At 43.7% G+C, this 20,787-nt stretch overlaps 2 protein-coding genes across 2 annotated transcripts in view; one reads left to right on the top strand and one right to left on the bottom strand.

Moving 5' to 3' along the window:
- LOC311503186 (sodium/hydrogen exchanger 9-like) overlaps window positions 1–16,128 on the top strand; it is a 61,791-nt gene extending 45,663 nt beyond the window's left edge. The window contains exons 13-16 of the mRNA XM_084565757.1: window positions 5,750–5,795; window positions 7,574–7,620; window positions 14,851–14,956; window positions 15,032–16,128. Of these exons, the coding sequence (XP_084421883.1) occupies window positions 5,750–5,795; window positions 7,574–7,620; window positions 14,851–14,956; window positions 15,032–15,241 (409 nt within the window). The 3' untranslated portion in view covers window positions 15,242–16,128. The remainder of the gene's footprint in view (window positions 1–5,749; window positions 5,796–7,573; window positions 7,621–14,850; window positions 14,957–15,031) is intronic.
- Window positions 16,129–16,254: 126 nt separating this feature from the next.
- Window positions 16,255–20,396, bottom strand: chst2b (carbohydrate (N-acetylglucosamine-6-O) sulfotransferase 2b). The gene has a single exon (XM_084566140.1). It carries the CDS (start codon window positions 19,635–19,637, stop codon window positions 18,240–18,242), a length of 1,398 nt encoding a protein of 465 aa, XP_084422266.1. The 5' UTR covers window positions 19,638–20,396; the 3' UTR covers window positions 16,255–18,239.
- Window positions 20,397–20,787: the final 391 nt, after the last annotated feature.

Raw genomic sequence — 20,787 nt, 5'->3', positions numbered from 1 at the left:
TCAACTGCCCCTCGTGGTCAGGAAGAATGAAATAGAAGCTAAAAAAATGTTTTCTGATGCCCCAGATAAAAAGAAACTCATTTAGGGGAAGGATTGTTATCAGTCGGACATGTTGACAATTAAAATTAAAATGTGCCTGAAGAGGGAGGCAAAAGATCCAGAAGCTAGGTTCAACAGTAAGAAGTAGTTACATGACATAGCATAACAGCAGCAAAGATGTTCTTGGTTGTGCTGTTTTGTTTTATTGCAAAGACTTTAATGACTGATGTCGTGCTACAGTTTTCCGTCAGAGCTAGAGCCAGCAATGAGATGAGCTTTTCACAAACAATAGTAACATGAGGGAATATCCTGTTCTTTTTTTACACTTTGATTTTGTGTAATAAGATTTAACGTGTGGCATCGTGAGCTTTAGAGGTGGATATTATTACATTGGCTGGGTTTTAGTATATTTAGTGTACAAACATTAGGGTTGTATTAATCTTCTGGTCTCATTTCTCTGCTTGAACACAATAAACAGCAGGCAGGTACTGTCTGTTTCAAGAAAGTATTAATGCAAATGTGAGTAGAACTGCGAGTAGTTTGCGTCAAGTCATGACAAGCTGCAACATCCCAGTTGGTAGTGCATATGCAGAGTTATTTCTGGCGGTCCCATAGCTCGTTTCAGACAGAAATGCTAACATAATATTTGGACATCTGTTGAGTGGGTGATTGTTCATCAGCGTGCGGCGTGGCAGGAAATTCAAAAAGTTTTGCCTGTCTAGATAAGAGCGTTACCGAAGGTCTGAGGCAATGAACCGTGCTTTTATTTAAATGCTTTGCACAGTTCACTAAAACAAACGCAGATAGAAGCGCAACAGATTACTAATATGCTCTACATGCATACCACTGCTAACATGCACACGCACCCACTACTCTGCCAATTTTATTTTTACTCCGGCTCGAGTGATGTGGAGTTTCGGTTAAAGCTGCGGAGACAGAAAGATTCTCGTTCCAGGTTTTTGGAGGTTGACCTAAATATTACAGTGAGAGGCTCAGTCATACTGTATAAGACTTTTTTATTTTTTTATTGTGCTGAGACTGCAGTATAAGGAAGGAAGCGTTTCTTGTGTTGTTCTTTGTTGTATCTCCTCATCCACTGCACGGCCATAACACTGAGAGAGTCGAGGCTCAGAGCACCTCATGTGGGACAACTCATATGCGGTTATATTTCTTGTGAAGCTTGGCCTTGTGACCCAAAGCATCTAATTCCCCCCCAAGAGGACGTGATTTAAATGCAGCACAAGATTCGGGGATAGTAACTGCAATAGTGTTTTGGTTGTTTCAGACATGGGAGGGGAGCGTTTCGCACTGAACAGCTGATGCCGACAGAGTGTCTGCTGCGCTTTCCCACGACATCTGCCGTGCAACTTCGGGATTTTGTTTTGGGTGAAATGTTCACCGCCGCGTTCTCGGGTTCTCTTTGGATTCGGCACCTGCTGTGACAAATAGATCGACAGCTCCTTCAGTTCACACACTCGCGTTATAAATGTTTTACGACGCTGTCAGAGCAGAAAAAGCCGGCCCGTGGCGTAAATCAGAGTCTAACAAATGAGCAAAAGACGTGCTTTCAGCATTAAAGCAAACGGTTCAGATTCTTTTCAGTTGTTTGGATTTGTTTAACTGTAGAGCACAGTCCTTCTTTTTATTTAGTCCTTCCACGACTGTTTTCTCTTATCACTGCAAATAATTCAGGCAGTAGTCTGAGTCAATGCAGGTATCAATGTCTGAGTAGCTTTTCTTTTTTTCTTTTTTTTTTTACACCGCTTCCTGAGCTGAAGTACTTTCTTAGACATCCCCACAGATCTCTGACTTTTCCAGACAATACAACAATCACCTCCTGGCTAGATATACTGTGAGAAAAAAAGTTTAGATTACTGTCCATTACACAAACCATCCAGACGGAGCGATCGGTCCGAATCAAATGTCCTTCTTGAGGCCGACAAGAGGACGGACCCAAACTAGCAGAGACATGAAGCGACGTGGATCATATGATATCCATGTGTCCCCAGTGACAAGAACAACAACCACATGGGATATGCAAGCAGGAAACAGGAAGGATGACTTACAGCTTTCCTCTTGTCCAAACTCACGAATATAGAGCGAACACAATCCCCGTGAGACTCTGACTCAGTTTTGTCTCAAGAGACAAAAGAAGGAAATAGCACTTTGTTGTTGATTATGTGCTTGAGGTTTTGACTTGAAGAAGAAGCTCATCTGAATGTTTACTGATGCTAATCACATCCCGTGGAAATGTCTCATTACTCTTTTTTTCTCTGTCTGCATCCAAGCACATTTAACTAATACTTGTAGTCTCGCCCCTAGGCATGAAGCTACATGATAAACAAACCATATGCGCGATGTAGCCTTCCCTTCTGCGTCGCCTTCTCTTGAGGCTTCGTGCTCGGTGCGCCTGCAGCCCAGCTAGCTCAGCTTCATCCGCGCTCTAGTGCTGTCAGCCAGACTGATAACAACAACGCCACAGAGACGCGGGCACACGTGTATTTGCGCGGACGCATTCGTGCACACATACACTCCAGCTCAGCCTAAGGCCAAAGTTATTCTCCTCTTCCTCTTTTCTCTGAGGCGTAGTGAAAGTTTACGAGCTTGAGATGAGGTGTCCATGGGTGTGCGTGGGTGCATTCTGCCTCAATTCCTGCCTTACTCTTTTTAAAACTTGTATTGGACAATATGATGTAAAAAAAAAAAAAAAAAAAGAAGAATATTCAACACAGACAGAGACATGTTTATTAATAGCAATGTTTCCCAAAAGAAGTGGCTGAGTTGTCAGTGAAGGCCCTGTGCAGAGTGCCTTGTCATCCTGGAACGTGTCCAGAAATATTTTAGTCACAGTGGAGCTCAGCACAACACCTTCCATATTGCATCAGCACGTAAAAGACAGAGGGAAGCCTAGACTATGGTTTTGCTGATTACTGGCAGGATATGAGACACAACTCAAACTCATAACCTTGCAAGATTGCGGTAGATTGTGTTACTCCATTGTGCGTTTCTTTTCTTCTGTTTTTTTAATCGCATGGGATGTGATTTCCCTGCAGAATAGGGCACTCCAGCTCATTTAGGGAGGCAACTGGGTCATGGGAGGATCACGTACTTGCGAGTGTGTGAACTCACAGTTACAGATAGATTAGTTTGGACTTGACTCGTCTTTATCAAACGTATCAAAAATTCCGAAGGTACGCTTGACAGTGCAAGGGGGTCACATCAATTTAAGAAAGCCGTGATAGAGGACTGGCTGACAGCATAATATTCCTACCAAGACTCAAAGCAGACTGTCGTCCTACTCCTTAACGCCCCCCTGCTTTGTTATCTCATTGTTCCTCACTTGCATTAAGAGAGACCACCGCTCTCTTCTATTCTCTTTTATGTGTTTCTCTCTGGCATGTCTTGTCCTGTATCTTAGCCAATCTTTCACTCACTATCTCTCCCTCTCACACATTCACCAACGCAGCACCGACTCATTCTGTCACTGTCACGTCACCACGGATTATCTTCCATCCCAAAAAACTGGAACCCTTTTTTTTTTTTCTTCCCCTCACCCCGTTCTTTGTGCTAAGCTTGTGCTCCCTTTCTTGCTATTTCCCCTCACACCTTATCTGCCCTTTCCTCTTCATATCAGCTCAGCTCAGTGACAGAGCCCGTCGACATGGAATGCATCCCACCGGCCAAACGCGTCATGTGAAGTGCAGGCCGTTTGTGCCTGTCGCAGCCTGCCCCCGTCCAAGAGGCCCCTGCGCCACACCAAAACAACTTGCTCCAGTGCAGACCCAGAAAAAACAAAAACAAAAAAAAAACTTGCATGATAAGGACAGATCGCAAGCAATTCTTTACCACTATTCAGGCGTGAGTACAGCACAACTCCGACAGCCCTCCTCTAACTGTTCTGCTGACGAGAAGAATATATCTTCATGTGGTGGGCAGAAAATAAAGAGAGAAGCTAGTGGGAGAGAAGAAACGGAATTAAGAGGAGGTGGGAGGTGATGAAGGCAGGAGATGTTGAGAAGATAAAAAAGGGAGACAAATTAACAATTTTGTTTTTAAAAGGGATAACAGGAGACATTTTTGGATAGTTGCTTCAAGGATAACGTTAAGTTAATGTGGCTGATGATTGACGGTTGATGATGGGAAACAGACATGTACCATCCACCTAGACCAGACCAGACACCCCCACCCCATAGCAATGACACTCCTTGATGGCAGCAGCCATCCCCAGCAGGATGCAGGCTGACACAGGCACACACACAAAAACGGTTTAGGAACAACTCAAAAAACATGAAAAACAGCACAAGGTGTTGACCTGGCTTCTAAGTTCACTAGATCGCAAACTGATCAAGTATCTGTGGGATGATCCACTAACAGCATCCTGTTGCCAGACACCACAGGACACCCTCAGAAGGCCCATGTCCATTCTCTGATAAGTCACAACTGTTTTGGAGGCACAAGGGAGACCTACACAATATTAGGTCATAATGTTATGCCTGATCAGTGTGCAATGAGAAAATACTCCGTGACGGATGGTTTATTGGGAAGGGCTGCTAACGGGATTAAAATCAGACGAATTACCAGGTACATCCACAATGTGTGTCCTTTTATGCGAGTTTCACACCAAGTACATGTACGATGTGTACAGCAGCAAAGGCACGGCACACAATAGCCTCCGCGAAAACAGAGGCTGAACTGAAATTTGAGACGCAATAACAGGAGGAGCAATGATCTGGGAGGGAGAAACTGAAGTCAAACAATGACAGTGAGATGGATTGTGGAGGGAAGGCAGCCAAGGCAAAAATCCGCACAACCTTAAGTAGCCGCAGCACTCTAGTGCTCTGATGAGAATCTCCTCTCTGTTGTGTTATTGCAGAGGGCCCTCAGTAAAGAGGCTTTTGAGTCAGCCCATCTAAAAGACACACACACACACACACACACACACACACACACACCCACACACACACACACACACACACACACACACACACACAGGGCTAGCACACAGTAGGCTATCTGAAAATGCAGGCTATTAGTGTAAACTGCTGACCTGTAGGAACAGCAGTGACAGCAATCAGCCTCCCTATAGGCTCTGTGGGACATTGAATACCACATTCTACTGATGGTAGTACTGTAACTGTGAATCTGTTGGTGATCTTGGGTGGCACGGAATTATATTAGAAATTCTTTTAATGTGATTTGAGAAGATGCTACAGATTCGGGGTTAAATGTACACCCTGGGAATGCATGCGCACGCCGAGATAACGCCCTCGTCTCCAGATGAAGTGGCTCGCCAGGCCGTCACCATCTGTCATCGAGTCAGGTTATTTCAATTCAGAGCGAGCAGGCGGCCTCTCCTCCCAGGCCTGTTGCAGCAAAACGGGAGCCGCACCTCGACCCGATGAGGACAACAGCCACTCAGAATATCAAGCATAATTGCGGCGCCGGTTGTCATTTATCAAAACAACTCCCGGCTGACATTTTCCCGGCGTGATGTGGAAGACGAGGCTGATTTTGATGAAAGCATTAGAAAGGTCACGTTCAGGGCGAGGCGTGTTGCGCGCCGGCCTTCACCTTCCTCTCCCGAGTTAGACGCGGCGTTAGACTTGCTGGTCAAACAGATGGAGACTCAGGATTTCTCTCTGTCTCTTTATTGTTTTATTACATTGTGTCTGGGTTTGACACCATTTTTTTTTCTTTTTTCGTTCCCCAGAGTCGGGGTGGAAGAAGATGAAAAGCCGCAGGACCCTTCTTCCGAGGTAAAAGCATCCTACTGTCACAAATCCTACAGCCTTTGTCCTTTCTGCCATGTCTTTTAAAGAAGCGCTTCATCAGCTTCCACCTAAAGTAATGCATTTAAAACATGATATCCAATCTCTGTGAAACTACAAGTGTGCATAAGTGGATTGAAATCATTTCCGTATATGCCAGGCAGCTAAGCATCAACCTGTTTCACTTCTTCCTGGGTCTGCGGTATGTTGATGTATTACAGATAGCCAGAAGCTGTTTAATGTGCACTTAAAGGCTTTAACAACATTACCATCTGTAGTCCTAATGATCTACTTTTATCTGATTTGGTTTGGGTGCTATCAATTTTGTGGGTATATGAACATTAATCTTTAAAAAATAAGGAATGGAAAATGAGAGATGCCACAGAAAACGGCTCAAAGAGGCTTAAAATGAACAAAACTTTACTTTATAGTGGCCCAGTACCTTTTGTTATTCACTTCAGTCACAAAGCCTAAGCTATGTTGCACGGTTAAACTCGATTCAAGCTCCTGTAGCGCTTCAACGCCCCAGCTTGACATGCAACCCCCTGACCCCCAGAAATGTAACTACACGTTGCGGCGTTTGATCCCAAATGCATTTCCTCGTGCATGTCCCCCCTTTCCTTCTTCCTACAACACCATCTACTCCGTCGTCTTTTCTCTTTTCTTTTCTACGTTGCAGTGATTTCGGAAAAAGTATCTGTTTTACATTTCTTGGCAACTCCACAATGAACAGCACAGTTCCTAACACCGCTGTTAGAAGTAAACTGAAACCCTCAACACAGCTAACTAGCCACTGACTAGCATTTAAGTTGAGTAATTACAGAACATGTAAATACTCAGGCCACTAGGACAGGTGTCTGCTGCAGGATTTACTGTGGGAGTATAAACAGAGCATTACTAATTCTTCATATGTAGACGGTGTGCTCCTATGTGCTATGAACTCTAAACAAATGAAAGGGAGCAGCAACCGCATGCAAAGACAGTGGAACTTAATTTGGTTAAGAGCTGATTTTATTATCACAAAGGATTTACATTCTGCTTGGTGCTGCATAATGCTTTTTTTACAGTACAGTTCATATGTATTAATTTCACATTACATCCTGACATCCTCTCCCACTGACACATAATCTAGTCTCCGTTGTGTATTTTAACACCACATATCATCAAAGAGTTCCAGAAGAGGAAACACACTTTTTCTTCCTGCTAATTGACGGTCTATGCCATATCCTTGCCAGCCCAGAGACCCACAGGTGTGTGTACCTTTTTGTCGTGCGGGCACGTCCACACACACACACACACACCTCCCACCCTGTCATCACTTCTTCCCAGCAGCTCTCCATCCGCTCTCTTTCATCTTGCTTTTTGACCTGACTCTTATCTATGAAACAAGGTCTGGGCCCAATAGACAGCGCCGCCGGTAAGGCAGGAGGAGGATCCTGGTGGAGGAATGAGGCCGAGATCCAGGGTTCTTTCTTATGGAAATGAATAAATGTAATTTTGCCCAGAGTGTGAGTCCTCAAAGGGACAGCTGGGGGCGTATTCATAATGTAGTGCAAAGGGGTCTCTAGAGATTCTGTGGTTTTTGAGAACAGGATTTTTCTATAAGGGCACAAGGCCTGAGGTCCCAGTTGCACAAGCTTAGGTCACTGGATATGGCCCCGCTGACCATTGAGAGGTGCAGGTTTTCAGCATTTCCATCAGGCAGTGTATACTCAGAGGGGTTTTTGTGTGTCACTGATTAACATTGGTTTTCTCATGGTCTGCAGGTTGCAGCAGACACAACACAGGGCCTGTGGCACTGTCTGGACTACAAGTATCCTTTCACTGCTTTCTTCTCTGAAGGATTCACATCTGCTTGCACTCACAATAGTTAATGCACTGGCTGTGGAGTAGTATTATACGGTGAGTACAAGAGAAAACTGTGATTTACTTCAGGGACTATAAAGAAAGGCCTATGTGTACCAGGATGGTTGAACAAACAGGAAGCTCATAAACCACTATTCTGTATGTGGGTGGTCTGCTAACATGCGAACACCATACACCTCTACGTGGTCACAGTTTACGCAGTTGTGAGAGAACAACATGCGCACACACACGTTCTCATCTGTTTTTCAGTTTGGTTGTGCATGCATGCTGATTAAAAGAACACGCTACACTCCACCGATTAAGCGGTGCACTCATGTAATTGTCGGACAATTAAAAATCAAAATCCAAAAGTTATGCAGCGGCAAGTTATGATGTCAGCTACAATTTTGAGATTCCAATGGGATGTAGCAGCTAATCAAGCATATTTGAGGAGTGGACTACACAGGTCTGGTAAGTTAGACTTTAGTTAGATTTTATTCATTTCTTAGGCTTGTAGTAATCAGAACCAAAGTTATGGACGGTGTCTCCTTGCTTTACGCATTCAGGACAAATCTGTGTTTGCATCATGTGTCAGTCGCCTTTATCAGTCTCTCCAATTGGTTGTTGCCTCAGCTGCATTACCTGAAAGCTGAGATAAGTTCCACTGTGTTATCTTTTTTAAGCTTGTCTTAGCATGACGTTGGAGGGTAACGGAATGTGCCTACAAGCATTCCAAGATCCAGCTCTATCTGGTTTTGCCCGTATAAAAACCAGGGTGTACAAACTACAGCCGTGTTTGTGGACAGAAGATCCAGGTTAACAGTTACCTCCTTTTCCAGTCTTTATGCAAAGCAACACTAAGTGGCTTAGCATAAACCTGCAGTCTTACTGAATGAAACAGTAGTATCGACCTTTTCCTCCTACCTGCGAGGCAAGATGGCGACTACCACTGAGTGTCTCCCCAAATGATAACAGCCCCTGTTGCTGTTAACTACGGGGTTTCCTGTAAGGAGAGCTCGTAGTTAAATCAGTTGGCAGGAAGAAAACAGTTGCGTCCTCTGTAGCAGAATTTCACGAGGGCTGCATTAACTTTAAGCTGATCTAATTGTACCACTTAATGGCCTCATGACTTGGCCTGGTGCTTGGTAAGGAGCACATCATTTTATTTTATTGGTGCTCTCTCTTTTGCAAAACAATGATGGCCAACATTCATTTGGGGTATTCATGTAACGCATCAGTGTGTTCATTTCAGTTTTTCTTAAAGTGAACAAGAATTAGGAGAAAAACTGGTCAGTGTTGGGAAACCCGTACTGCAGTTTGGGAAAAGATCTGAGAGTGCAGGTCCCAAACACAAGCGAGTAGCCAGGCAAGATGAAATAAAGGAAATTTTCAAAGGAAAACAAATCTACACTGAGAACAAAAGGTGCTGCAGAGCTGAGGTGGGATAGTCCAAACAAAGTCAAGCAAAACATAATCCATCAAGGAGTGAACCACGCAGAGATAACAGCAAGGAGTTCAAGTAAAGACATCCAGGGAAAACCTACACGAGAGACAGAAGAAAGCTTATGATGACAAGATTGCTTGGTAAATACAAGGATGATTTATGAGTAACTGACAAAAAGGGAGGCAGGACTATACTATATGTACACAAAGAACTAAATGGGAAAGAAGGCACAGGTGGAAGTAATAAGACACAAAAAACACAAAGGCAATAACTAACAGAAAGATGAAAATTACAAAATGCAACAGGAAATACCAATAAATTAAACATGGAGAGTTTAAATCATCACAAATGAAGCCTTAGAGATCTCTGGAACTGACCAGCCGACCTGTTTCTTCATTCAGTAGTCTTGGAAAATCACAAAATAGAATAGTCTCATGTGCTTAAGTCTGTAATTGTGCATCTGTAATTGTCTGAAACCGGCAGGCACTCTGGCATGTGACTGGAAGAACCGCGTGTTGCAGGCTAACTCCAACCACTTTCCATACGACGTAATTGGAGAACATCAAAGCGCAAGCCACAGTCAGTGTAGCTAGCTATGCACTGTATTTTGCAAAAACAAGTCTTGCCAACGACTAAAGGAAAGTTCGTCACATTGGTCACGACACAGCCAAGCGTGGCTTTCCTGTTGCTCGAGCCCTTGTTGACGTCTTGGTGTCGTCATCTATTGTAGCCACAAATGTGTCAAGCGTTTTTGCCTCTGTGGGACCTAGAAGCTGCAACCTACGCGATTGTCAGTCACTCAACCTCACTCTGTAACAACGCCACCCAAATGTTAGTCAGCGCTGTGCCTTTTTGGCCCGTCAGGTTGATTTTTGCAGCTTTATATTACAGTCTTCCATTGTAAATTACTTGCTGCCAGTAGGGGTTGTATTGAAAAGTCGACTTTACTGCTGGGCCATGACGCTTTAAGCAGGAAGTCAACTAGTTGCTGATCATGTGACAATAACAACACAGACGCCTCCTAGGGGACAGGTGAGGAACACAGTGGGTCGCTGCAGCAAACTATTGTCTAAAGTTATTAGACCTTTAGCTGCTATACACGGAAAAGGCTTCGGAGATATACTGCAGTTTTTTTCTTACAACACGCTGTGAAGTACTAGTAAATGCTATTGACGGTACAGATTAATCAATACATAGCTTCAGTGCGGGAGTCGCATATTACAAGTGTCAGAATGACGGTGTTTACGGTGTTGGCATGGTCAAGGCGACAGTGATTTGTGTTCAAGCTTCAATAAACTTGCAGAAAAGCCTCCGTAGCTTCCTTTGTGTGAGACGCTACAATGTGTATTCAGGTCAAGAATATAGATTTCATTGTTGCAAAGCTTTGCTTTCTACTGTGTTTGTACGTGTGACGTCATCGGCTAGTCGACGTCGACTCGACTTTCTCCACGTATTAGTCGGCTTTAAAAAAAAAAAACTGAAGGCGTTCAAGCCCTGGTAGCCAGTTGTTTTTAGCTCTGTTTTCTGGCAACAAAAGTTACAAAGCAGCCAAACGGTCAGCTCTCTTGTCGCCTTGGCTCAAGTTCTCAAGATGCAATTGGATGTCGTCGCATGTTTAAAATAAGGAACTGGTGATACTGACAGGCATGATGAGTTGACATTTCACTGCATCACCCAGCACACCCATAGCTGACAGCAGTTTCTCACTGCATGGTAATTGGTCCGCACCTCTGTGGATCAGCCACTAGTGCATAACTTGAAGCCTGGCAAGGTGATATGTGTGATCTGATGAACCTTGTACAAGCTACGCACAATGTGATTCAATAGAATATAGCCACTATGTTCATTCGCACTACTCACTAGCAATGTGAAACAAACATTCCTCAGTAAAGGGCCTCTTCGTTGTTCCTTTGTGTCCTCACACGTTTCCAAGTCCCTGCTGTTGACGAGCCTCCACACAACATGACTTCGCTGCCACTACCATTTTTCACAGAATGGTGTTAGGGAGAAAAACCTTGCCAAGTTTCCCACAGACATTGGGCTGCACATTACAACTGAACACATTTAAGCTCATCTTGGAAAATCATTGCAAAGGGCTTAATAATTATTGACCGCTTGTCTTTTCTTTTTTTTTTGTGAACTGAGTTGTGGTTTACGTTATGTAAGGATTAGTGATAGAGTTTCTGACATGTAGAAAAGGTGAATGTGACTGAATACTTTGAGAAATGACTGAACAGATTATGTGCTTTCCCAGTGCTTTTATTTTACATGACACGGTTTGTTATTAGTCTGACAGCTTTTGAGAAAATTGATTCAGGCGTTACTTTCCCAGGAGCTAGCTGCATGTTCAGACAATTACTGCTAAAGTGGATAGAAACGTTCTTTGCAGAAATCTTCCAGTCCTCAGTGAAACCATTTCATCCTGTATGGTGTCAGAGGCACACTTCCTGTCGGTAGCCATGGAGTTTAGACATGTACTCTGCTCAACTTGTGAAACGTTCTTTCATTCATCATCGCTCGCAACGCTACATTGAAATCCGTGTAACCATAGTAACTACATGGCCTGAACCCGTATCGTGTGGCTACAGTCAAAAACCAACATAGTGGGTTCATTTGCACAGCTTACAGAACATGCGTGTTTATTTATTTTTTAATCTGCCTGTAAAAGTGAAACAGAGCGAGAGAGCAGGGCTGGGAGAAGCCGTGAACAGGATGAAAGGCTCGGTCCTATTGACAGGAGGGGAAGAAAAAAAACAACAACTTATTATGAAGGTGCTTTGAAGTGGACCAGGTGAGAGGAGCTTCAGTCTGAGCCTGCCGCCAGGTAATTGAGCTTCAACTTGGTGTCTCGTCCTAAAGGCACACCGCTGTTTCCTTAACCGTTTTCCTGTCAGCCCGACTTTAGGGCTCATTAGGACAAACGTTTTACTCGTAAGCTCTCATTTTGACAGACATCAAAGCCTGGTTTGATCTTTCCCGCTGGAGTGGCTTGGTGTTCGGGCTGGTAGGCCATGTTTATGTTTAGAATCTGGCAACCCTAAGGTGCAGTGTCTCAGAGATCGGATGTGGCGTGACTCGGGAGTTAAGTATCAGGGTGAGAACTAAGTGTATAGTTTTATACAACAGTCCACAATAGCAAAGCTTTAACTATACACCAGTCAGGCATAACATTATGACCACCTTCCTAATATTGTGTAGGTCTCCCTTGTGCCTCCAAAACAGTTGTGACTCATCAGAGAATGGACATGGGCCTTCTGAGGGTGTCCTGTGGTGTCTGGCAACATTACAGAGTGAAGCAGCAACAGTTAATTAACTATTAATTAGCTCTAATTTAATTTCCTCATGCACTGGTGAAAGAGTTTCAAACGGTTTGCTTGTCAAATATGCAAAATAACTAGTAACCACAACTGTCAACCACGACACCTTTTTTTGTACAGCCAGCAGTATTCATATGATGTGGTAAATGTGTAGCGGCTTTTTAACAAAAGGTTTAAATGAGAATTTGAAGGTTGCTGCAAACAAACAGCTCACAATAGTTTGGAAAAAGAGTATAAGCCAGTCTGGTTTTAACCAGAATACCAAATATGAAACTACCATCAGCAGTTTCATATTTACTGTTTGTTTTTTTTTTCAGGGTGGGATTACAAAGCAGGAAGCCACTGAAGAAATAGAAAGCCTTGTGAGCCGCACCACCGACTTCCCTATTCACAGCCTTTACTGTAGGTTGTCTTTACTTTGGGTTTACTGGTTGTAGCATGATGTTACCACTCTCTACTAGAAAGGCATATGTATGATCTCTTAAGCATGGACACCAAGATCAATCTTTCTTCCATTCAGTTCATTTTTTTGTTATTTTAGTTATTACATCTTTCTTCGTCCTATATACTGTGTATATAGCATAAAATGGAAGTGTTCACGTAGAGTCCAAATCTGTCAGAACTGCACTCCTCCTCTAATGAAAGCTCCGGAGACGGTGAAGGGTGTGATGTGTAGGAAGGGATGATGATGGCTGAAGCAGCAGTTGGGCTTCTACCCCCTCACGGCTACTCAGCACATTTTCCCACGCACACAGACACACACACGCACACACGCACACAGAAACACACATAACCTGACGCCACTGTGGTGCAGAGAGCGGCTCTAAACAGTTCCAATTACCATCACTGTCTAGCATTATGCCAGCGTGAAACGGGGGGACGCCGTGCCAAGAAGAAGACAACTCACTCCCGCACGTCCCAAGAAAGTCATTATTCTCCTCTTTGCTACCTCCGCCTCCCCCGCCCTCTTTTCTCTACCTCTTCTTCATTTGAGACTTTTATAAATAAATCTTGTTACCTGGCAGAAGGGTGCCCAAAGTTTCAACCTTGTGCGCGTTAACAGCAACGCAAGAGCTGGTGCCAAATTACATATTAGATAATTTCCTTCTTATCCTAATTTTTTTGGGCTTATGCCAGAGGATTGCGTGTGCCACTTTTAAATCCAATATTATGCATTATAGACTCTGAGGTACAAAGGTTGCTTTTGTCATGGGTTAATTGTGTTTCCAACACATAAGTAAAACATGAAGTTACTTACAGCAAGGCTGTTATAAATTTTTAAAAACTATTTTGGAAGATAAGAGCGACTGAGTGCGCAGTCATGTTGACTTGGTAGTAGAAAAGAAACAGAGTGAAGAGTGATATAAGATGTTACCAACCTACTGTAGGGGTGTCATTCTTATCATCTAGCACCATCCCAACTGTTTGCAGAGGGTTTAGAGCCTCACAATATCTGTAACGGTAACACGTGGCATCTGAAAACAGCCCTTCCTGCTCCGTCTCTAAACCCTGATTAGACACACGCCTCCCTGTGCTACTTTACATCCACACATTTATAAACCATCTCTGACCTTGCCTCTGGTTTCAATCAAGTCCTGGACTGACCCAATTGCCTGAAACAAGATAGCGACCCATTTGATGTATTTTTTTTTTTCCCTTCCAAGTAAATTATTTTTATCTCCATCTAACCCTGCGCCAGGCGGCTCTTGTGAAGCAGTCCCTCCTGGAAAGTTTGCCTTTGTAGCGTGGGAGCTGTTATTACTTAAAACAACTACTCGGCAGACCAGAGCCAGCGCATGTATATTAAATATGCTAACAGCTTAGGAACAAAAATAGCACACGTCCTGAAATGAATGAGTAAAATGAATGAGTAACATCCAACTTTCGAAATGGCTTTGGTTCTTAAAATGAGTGACCTCATAAGAACGCTTAATATAGCTGCATGCATGTATTATTATATTATATTTCATGTTTTCTTTCCATAGTAAAACTTCATGTAAATCTGGTTGAAACAGTCCTTCAGTGAGATGTTATCTGTTATGTATTATGTCATCTATTAGCATATGCAATATAACAATGACTGGGATCTAATAATACCAAAATACCCAACATATAGCTCCCATTCCTTTCTTTTACTGAAATAAAAACCAGCGTGCAGTCACACGTTTCATAGCTAACTCAGTGAAGTGAGTCACTTTATCTGCTTCTTGCTAAACAGAAAACACACTCCACCCATAATAAACAAACTTTACAGAGGAAATTTAAAAAAAAAAGGATGTTAAAACTCTCTCTTAAAATATAACAGTAAAGCACTACTGCTTCTTATTTTAGTGCCTTATTAACCTACAAAACTGAAAGTATTCTGACTAAAACCAGATTTAGGTCAGCGTACTGCCATTACACACACCTTTACCGTCATTCCTTAATAAGATCACAGATATCTAAAGCCATTGCTGACACGCTATGGCCCCCCACTAACCAACTCGCTGCCACAGTGCTGCAGTGCATTTGCCAGAGTCTTCAGTTGCTCCCAAGCGCAGGAGGTAAGCCCTTCCTTGTCTGAATACATAAACCTTCAGAGAATAGAAGGAAACTTATCAGTTTGCTTCCTCATTCAGCATGAAATGCAGTTGTGTGAGACCGAACCAGATGATTCCAAATTCGATTTGGAGAAAGCAGACGACCAGCTTCCGTCCACGGGAGGTGACTCCAGATCTGATCACCAGGAGGACCTGCTGGAGGGAGACCTGGGCCTCGGCAGTGCTCCGGCTCCCATCGTGGAGGGAGAGTCAACTATAACCTCGTGTTATCAGTCCCCGCTGCCCTGATGCGAAGCCCCTGCCCCCCATGGTGGATGGGGTCACCGGGTCAGGATGTCCGAGAACAGTCGAGTGCCCCCCCCCCCCCCCCCATGTCCTGGCATGCATGCAAAAACAAATTAGAGCAGGGAAGAGGAACTATTCCAAAGGCCACAGCTCTTCCTGGTGCTTTTTTTTTTTTTTTTTCCTCAATTTACTCCCGTTTCAGCAGCTCACATCAAAACATCGAACGTGACCTTTGTGAGCACAGTTCTTTAAATCTAAGAATTCAGGGAATTCAGCAGGGCTGGTAAAAATGCAACATGTTAAGTCACACATTAATTAAGAGCAGAGCAGCTTCCTGCTGCTTGGTTACGTAACGCCTTGCTTTTAAGCTTTATGGACACATCAACAAATACTGTGATTGAGTGCTACAGCATTTCTCATAATCAGCTGAAAAGGTTATTTTTGTTCCAACTTTTGCTCCACTCTCCCCCAACCTCATATTAAACTCTTTTATTGCACTGTTTTCTGCTACAGGCCTTTTAACTGATTCAAATGTATTCCGCTGAATTGATTAGCCCCTCATCTCCCCTGCTTATCATTCTGTGCCACGCTTGAATTTTTCAGAATGCTTAAGTACATTAACAGCATTTGGAAAAGAGACTATTAACATGGCGAGGTTTCCTCCGACTTCTTTAATTATAGATTGCACGTTGCAGCTTTTGAGTGCGTCATCTCAGTAAATCTCAGGGCCCCGTTTCCCTTGAGAGAGGCAAGGGTGTTGTTTACCGCACAGCCACACTCTGCAAAGGTTAGAATTTGTCTAATATTAATAAAGCCATTGTCCTTGAAGTGCAGGCTTTCTATTTTGTGTTGTGAATGCATGGGTGCATTTATGGAATGCTCCTCTGTTCATTCTCCTTTGTTTGGACCACTAACATTTCAATGCAGTTTTGTTCTGAAAGACAGCAACAGGCTTTCACCAGGAATCCTCAGATCGCCCTGATCAACCTTTAGTCCTATCCTCAAAGGGACAGTTCTTCTAAACAGAAAAAAAATATTTCACGTATATTTTGGATTGTGCAGTTTTGCTCGTTTCTAATTTAGAGCTGTTCCTCGTGCAATTAATAATCTGGACACGATGAATTTGTCTGTGATGCTCAATAAATCAAACATCCATATTTTACAGCCTCAACATAATATCATATAGACCACTTTAAATAAACCACGAAACGGATTTTTAATGTTTTCTTTGTGCGTTACTCACTGAAACGTGCCCAGCAACTCCACAGGAGTCACAACAAGGTTTTACAACTTCTCTGTGTTAAAAGTGTAGTTTTTGTTGTATTTTGAGCATCAAGCCAAATTATGGTCACCACAGCGTCACAAAATCTGCAAGTCTTAGCAAATTGCACCAAACTATTTAGATATTTATTGGAGAGTAAAATAAACATAGTGTCTAAATATCTCATTTAGTATTTGTGTATTTCCTGTTTTAGGCCATTTATCTACGACTTTCTTTAAAGTTGTACTGGCACTAAATTGAAGGTAAAGGTGATTATAATTAATATTTATGCCAACTACTTATTAAAGCATCTCCAACTATTACAAGTAACATTTTAAGACGTGTTCTTAAAGGTGCCCTGCAGAGTTTTTTCACACTTGTAATGCTCCTGGGGCTATGTTTTTAAGTACGCATCTCCACTGTGGGTTTTTTTTTTTATTATTATTATTTGTACAGACATGCATGTGCATGCAGATGTTAGCATTTCTGCCAAGTGTTTTCCCTGATCTACAGGTTACGCCATCGAGCCAGTACAGACGGAGAAAACGTAAACAAGACAGGGTTCAAACTTGTTACACTTATCTGACATCACTGCATTCTGGTGAGTAACGCTGCACGTAAACAGAAACTCCACAGGGCACCTTGAAGTTACTTAGCATCAAATGGATTCCAGCACAATGGTTCTCAAATGGTGAAGGAAGGCACAGTGGTGCATGTGCACCAAACTAAGCTGTGAAACTGCTCATAGATCCAAAGAAGAACCAAGTTACCAAACCTGGGCATCAATAAAATAAATAGCGTAGGATGGCATTGTAATAATTTTTATCGATCATTTGAATTTTCAGGTGAATTTCGCCTCGTGCACCACACTTTGAGAACCACTGCTCTAGTTTTTAATCGGGATTTTAAAAATGTAGTGCGCATTGTTCAACACAGATGCATGAACTGTCTCGTTAACTTTGACCTTTACTCAATGCAATATTCCCAGATCAGGTGTTTTTATAAGAGCAAGCAATTGTAAACATTTGAAATGGTAGAACAGACTGCTCACACTGACGCTGAGAGACTCTCTAGCTGCAGCCGGAGTTATGGTAACGTCCACAGCGCATGATATCATCCTACCAGGACAAAAATCCCCAACCCAAACCCCCCCTTTTTTTTTTTCTTTTTAAATCTAGAAATAGCACTACTGCTGCTCTGATGACACCTCTAGCTATGGCACATCAACAAACCAATTTACTGATTGTCTCTGACCGTATCTTACAAATAAACATTAGTGACAAGCTTCTTTTTTTTTTTTTTTTTTTACCAGTTGTTCTTTTGTTTCCTTTCATTTACTATTTTCACTTTTACAGACAGTATGGAGACTGAAAAAAAACACATTATTTTTTAAATTTTGAACATTCAAAAATAATCTCAAAACATCCACTTTGAAGTGTCATCATAGCAAGATACATAAATGATACGGTTGCTTTTTTTTCGTCTTTGCAGCTTCATTATTCAAGTCATTGTTCGTAGGCCTTACATTGTCAATCACATCCAGTGTTCCAGTATAAAATATGTGGTCCCTTGACATACAGCTGCAGCTCAACTGAGGGAAACATGATACATTCCAAATGTGGCCAGCGGAGCTCCTTGAACACTGAGTGAAAGTAAAGCTTTAATTCCACGATAAAGAGGAAACGGCACTCGATGCAGAATGGACATTAAATTAAAAAGTCTTTGGTGGTGAGGATGTTTTCACAGTTTGGAGTGTGTCAGTAGTGATTTGCTCAAGTCCTTGGCCTCCACGGCTGTTCTCACTCTTTCGTACCCTAGAACAGACATGGCGTGGTGGCAGTAGTCTTCCACTTGTTTGATCTGTTGAATGCTGAGCACTGTTCTCCATGCACTAGCGGCTTGTGTTGCATTCCTGGAGGAGACTATGAATGGCTTAGAGGAGGAACTGGAGCCGCTGGTCATGTTCAACGCAAACGACTCAATGTCGTGGTTGGTGGTGAGGTTGGTGAAGCGGTAGATGTTCCTCAGGGTCTTGACTGGGTTCTCGACCAGGTCCTCGTACCGTACGGCCATGTACTTCCCCTTCAGCCAGCTGGGTGGGTTTAAGGCAGTCCTCAAAGTCTTGGAGGTGCGATCGCAGATCACCTCCATGGCCCCGATGGAGTGGTAGTCTGAGCCATCCTTCTTGTTGGCCTTGTGGCCGGGATCCACGAAAGGTATCCTGCGAAGTTTAGGGTCCCTGCTTCGGACCACCTGTAAATTCTCCCTTATCAGGCCGTGTCTAGATTTGATCCTGGAGTTGGCTACTGCACGTGGGTCTCTAACCAAGTGTATCACCTTCAAATCCAAGGATGGGTCTTCCATGAGAGGGGCCAACACGTTCACGTCCAAAATGCGCACCCCTTTAATGACTATAGTGTTATATTTGAGGCACTCCTCCTCCAACAGTCTAAGGCTCTGAGGGGGGCACTTTTTACACACCTTATCATCCACCATCCCCACCACTTCTTTCCTGTAGGCTGAGCACAGAGGATAGGAGCACACCACTTTATTGAGGGTGGCCCCGAATAGTCCAAGGGAGGTAAAATTCTTGCCCCCGGGGCTGTTGTAAAGTTGGAAAACAGACAGATCGCAGCGGTACAAGGAGCTGAGCATGTCCCTGGCTGCCCCTTGTAAAGACACCGCATCGCCGGGGTACAGTTTCTGCCAGATGTGCCACATGGGCTCATACAAGAAGAACACTTCAGGATTTTGGTTAAAAAGCTCCCCAAAAAAGGAAGAGCCCGACCTCCAGGTGGTCAGAACATAGATGAGCTGTCTCTTTTTAGCCAGCGAGGGCCTGTACAGGAAGCGAATGTCAGATCTGCTCTGATAAGTGGTGCTCCTCATCTGGTGATTGCACTGCTGTGGCTCTTTAGTCCATTTATAATTAGCCAAATTAAGCATAGTGAGAACCAGCAGTAAGAAATAGGCCATAAATAACACAATCTTCTTCCTGCGGAGTACTTTCATCACGATCCCAGGCTGTGCTATTATCTTGGTATGATTCCTGTAGGTTTTAAGCTTCCTCCCAAAGCCAGCATCCTTCTCCCAAGGCGCTGTCAACTTCAGTGGTTGATGGTATTGTTTGCCTCTCATCTGTACCCTCGGAGAGTGGCTGTCACCACTGGACAAAGCTCCTCACATTGACAATGCACCAACGCGCTCTGTAGTGTCTCGGGCTGCACTGGGAATTTATACCCAGTTGAATAGCAGATGATTAGGTAATATATTCACCACCAGTTCGAAAGCCACAACACGATATATCCTTTTCACTGCACTGCGCAATGTTCTTCATGGGATCGGTGGGCGAGGGGAACGTTAAAGTTGTCCATAGCGAGCGTTGCAGTGATTCAGTGGGTGGCCCTTGTTCGAAACAGAAAAGAAGCAGGCTTCATTGTAACAGACGCCCTGTTTGTCCATGTTCAGCGGAGGCATCCCTGCGCAGTTATCATCTGAGGCATCCTTGCGAGCGCAGCCTGCTAAGAAATCAGACAGACGAACAAAGCGGTCACGATTCTTGCGCGGCGGGGCCGGACGTCCAATCATCCCGAGCGCGCCGCCACGACGGAGCTTCAGATCGACCGTGCAGTCGCAGATTCGGCGTCAACGCATTTCACCCCCCGTGTTTCGCTCCTCCGCTCGTCCAACTAATACAAACTGGACCGATTCAATCAGAAAGCAAGCGCAAAGACCCGCCTTCCGAGGGGAGGCATTGGCGCTCCTTGTGGCGTCGCGCGTCAGCGAGCCGCGTCATTGGACCCGCAGCCAGTCTGTTCAGAATCCTCAATAGAGGCTCCCACACATCTCAGCAATGGTAGACTGTGGAGAATGATGCTGTTGTTATGTTTCTGAGACATGCGCCTCACAGTATGCATCATTGTGGCCGTTCTCCTTTCATGGCACAGACCGAGTGACAGAGCTCTCTGCAGGATGTGGTTCTTTTTGAAAGGCACAAAATCATCCACCCTCGCTTCCTGTTTAAACCCATCTGTTAAGTAAAAAAAAAATGTTTTTTATATATGTATATATAGCATTTCTTTCCTGTTGTGTATGTTCTTTCCACAGTGCACGGCTGCAGAGAAGAATCAATATTTCAAATTAAACGTATTTGTTTTCTCTACTACAGCCTCCAGAGGGTAGCCCTGATCTATAAGACAAACAGCTCCATACCACCGTAGAGCAACAGTCATTTTATTAATTAGAAGGACCATGCACACACAGCAGAGGACATTAGGCTTTCTTGGGA

Source organism: Chelon labrosus, assembly GCF_963514085.1.
Source record: "Chelon labrosus genome assembly, chromosome: 18".
Taxonomy (NCBI): Eukaryota; Metazoa; Chordata; class Actinopteri; order Mugiliformes; family Mugilidae; genus Chelon; species Chelon labrosus.
Note: the sequence above shows the minus strand (reverse complement) of the source record. Positions and strands in the feature narration are given on the sequence as shown.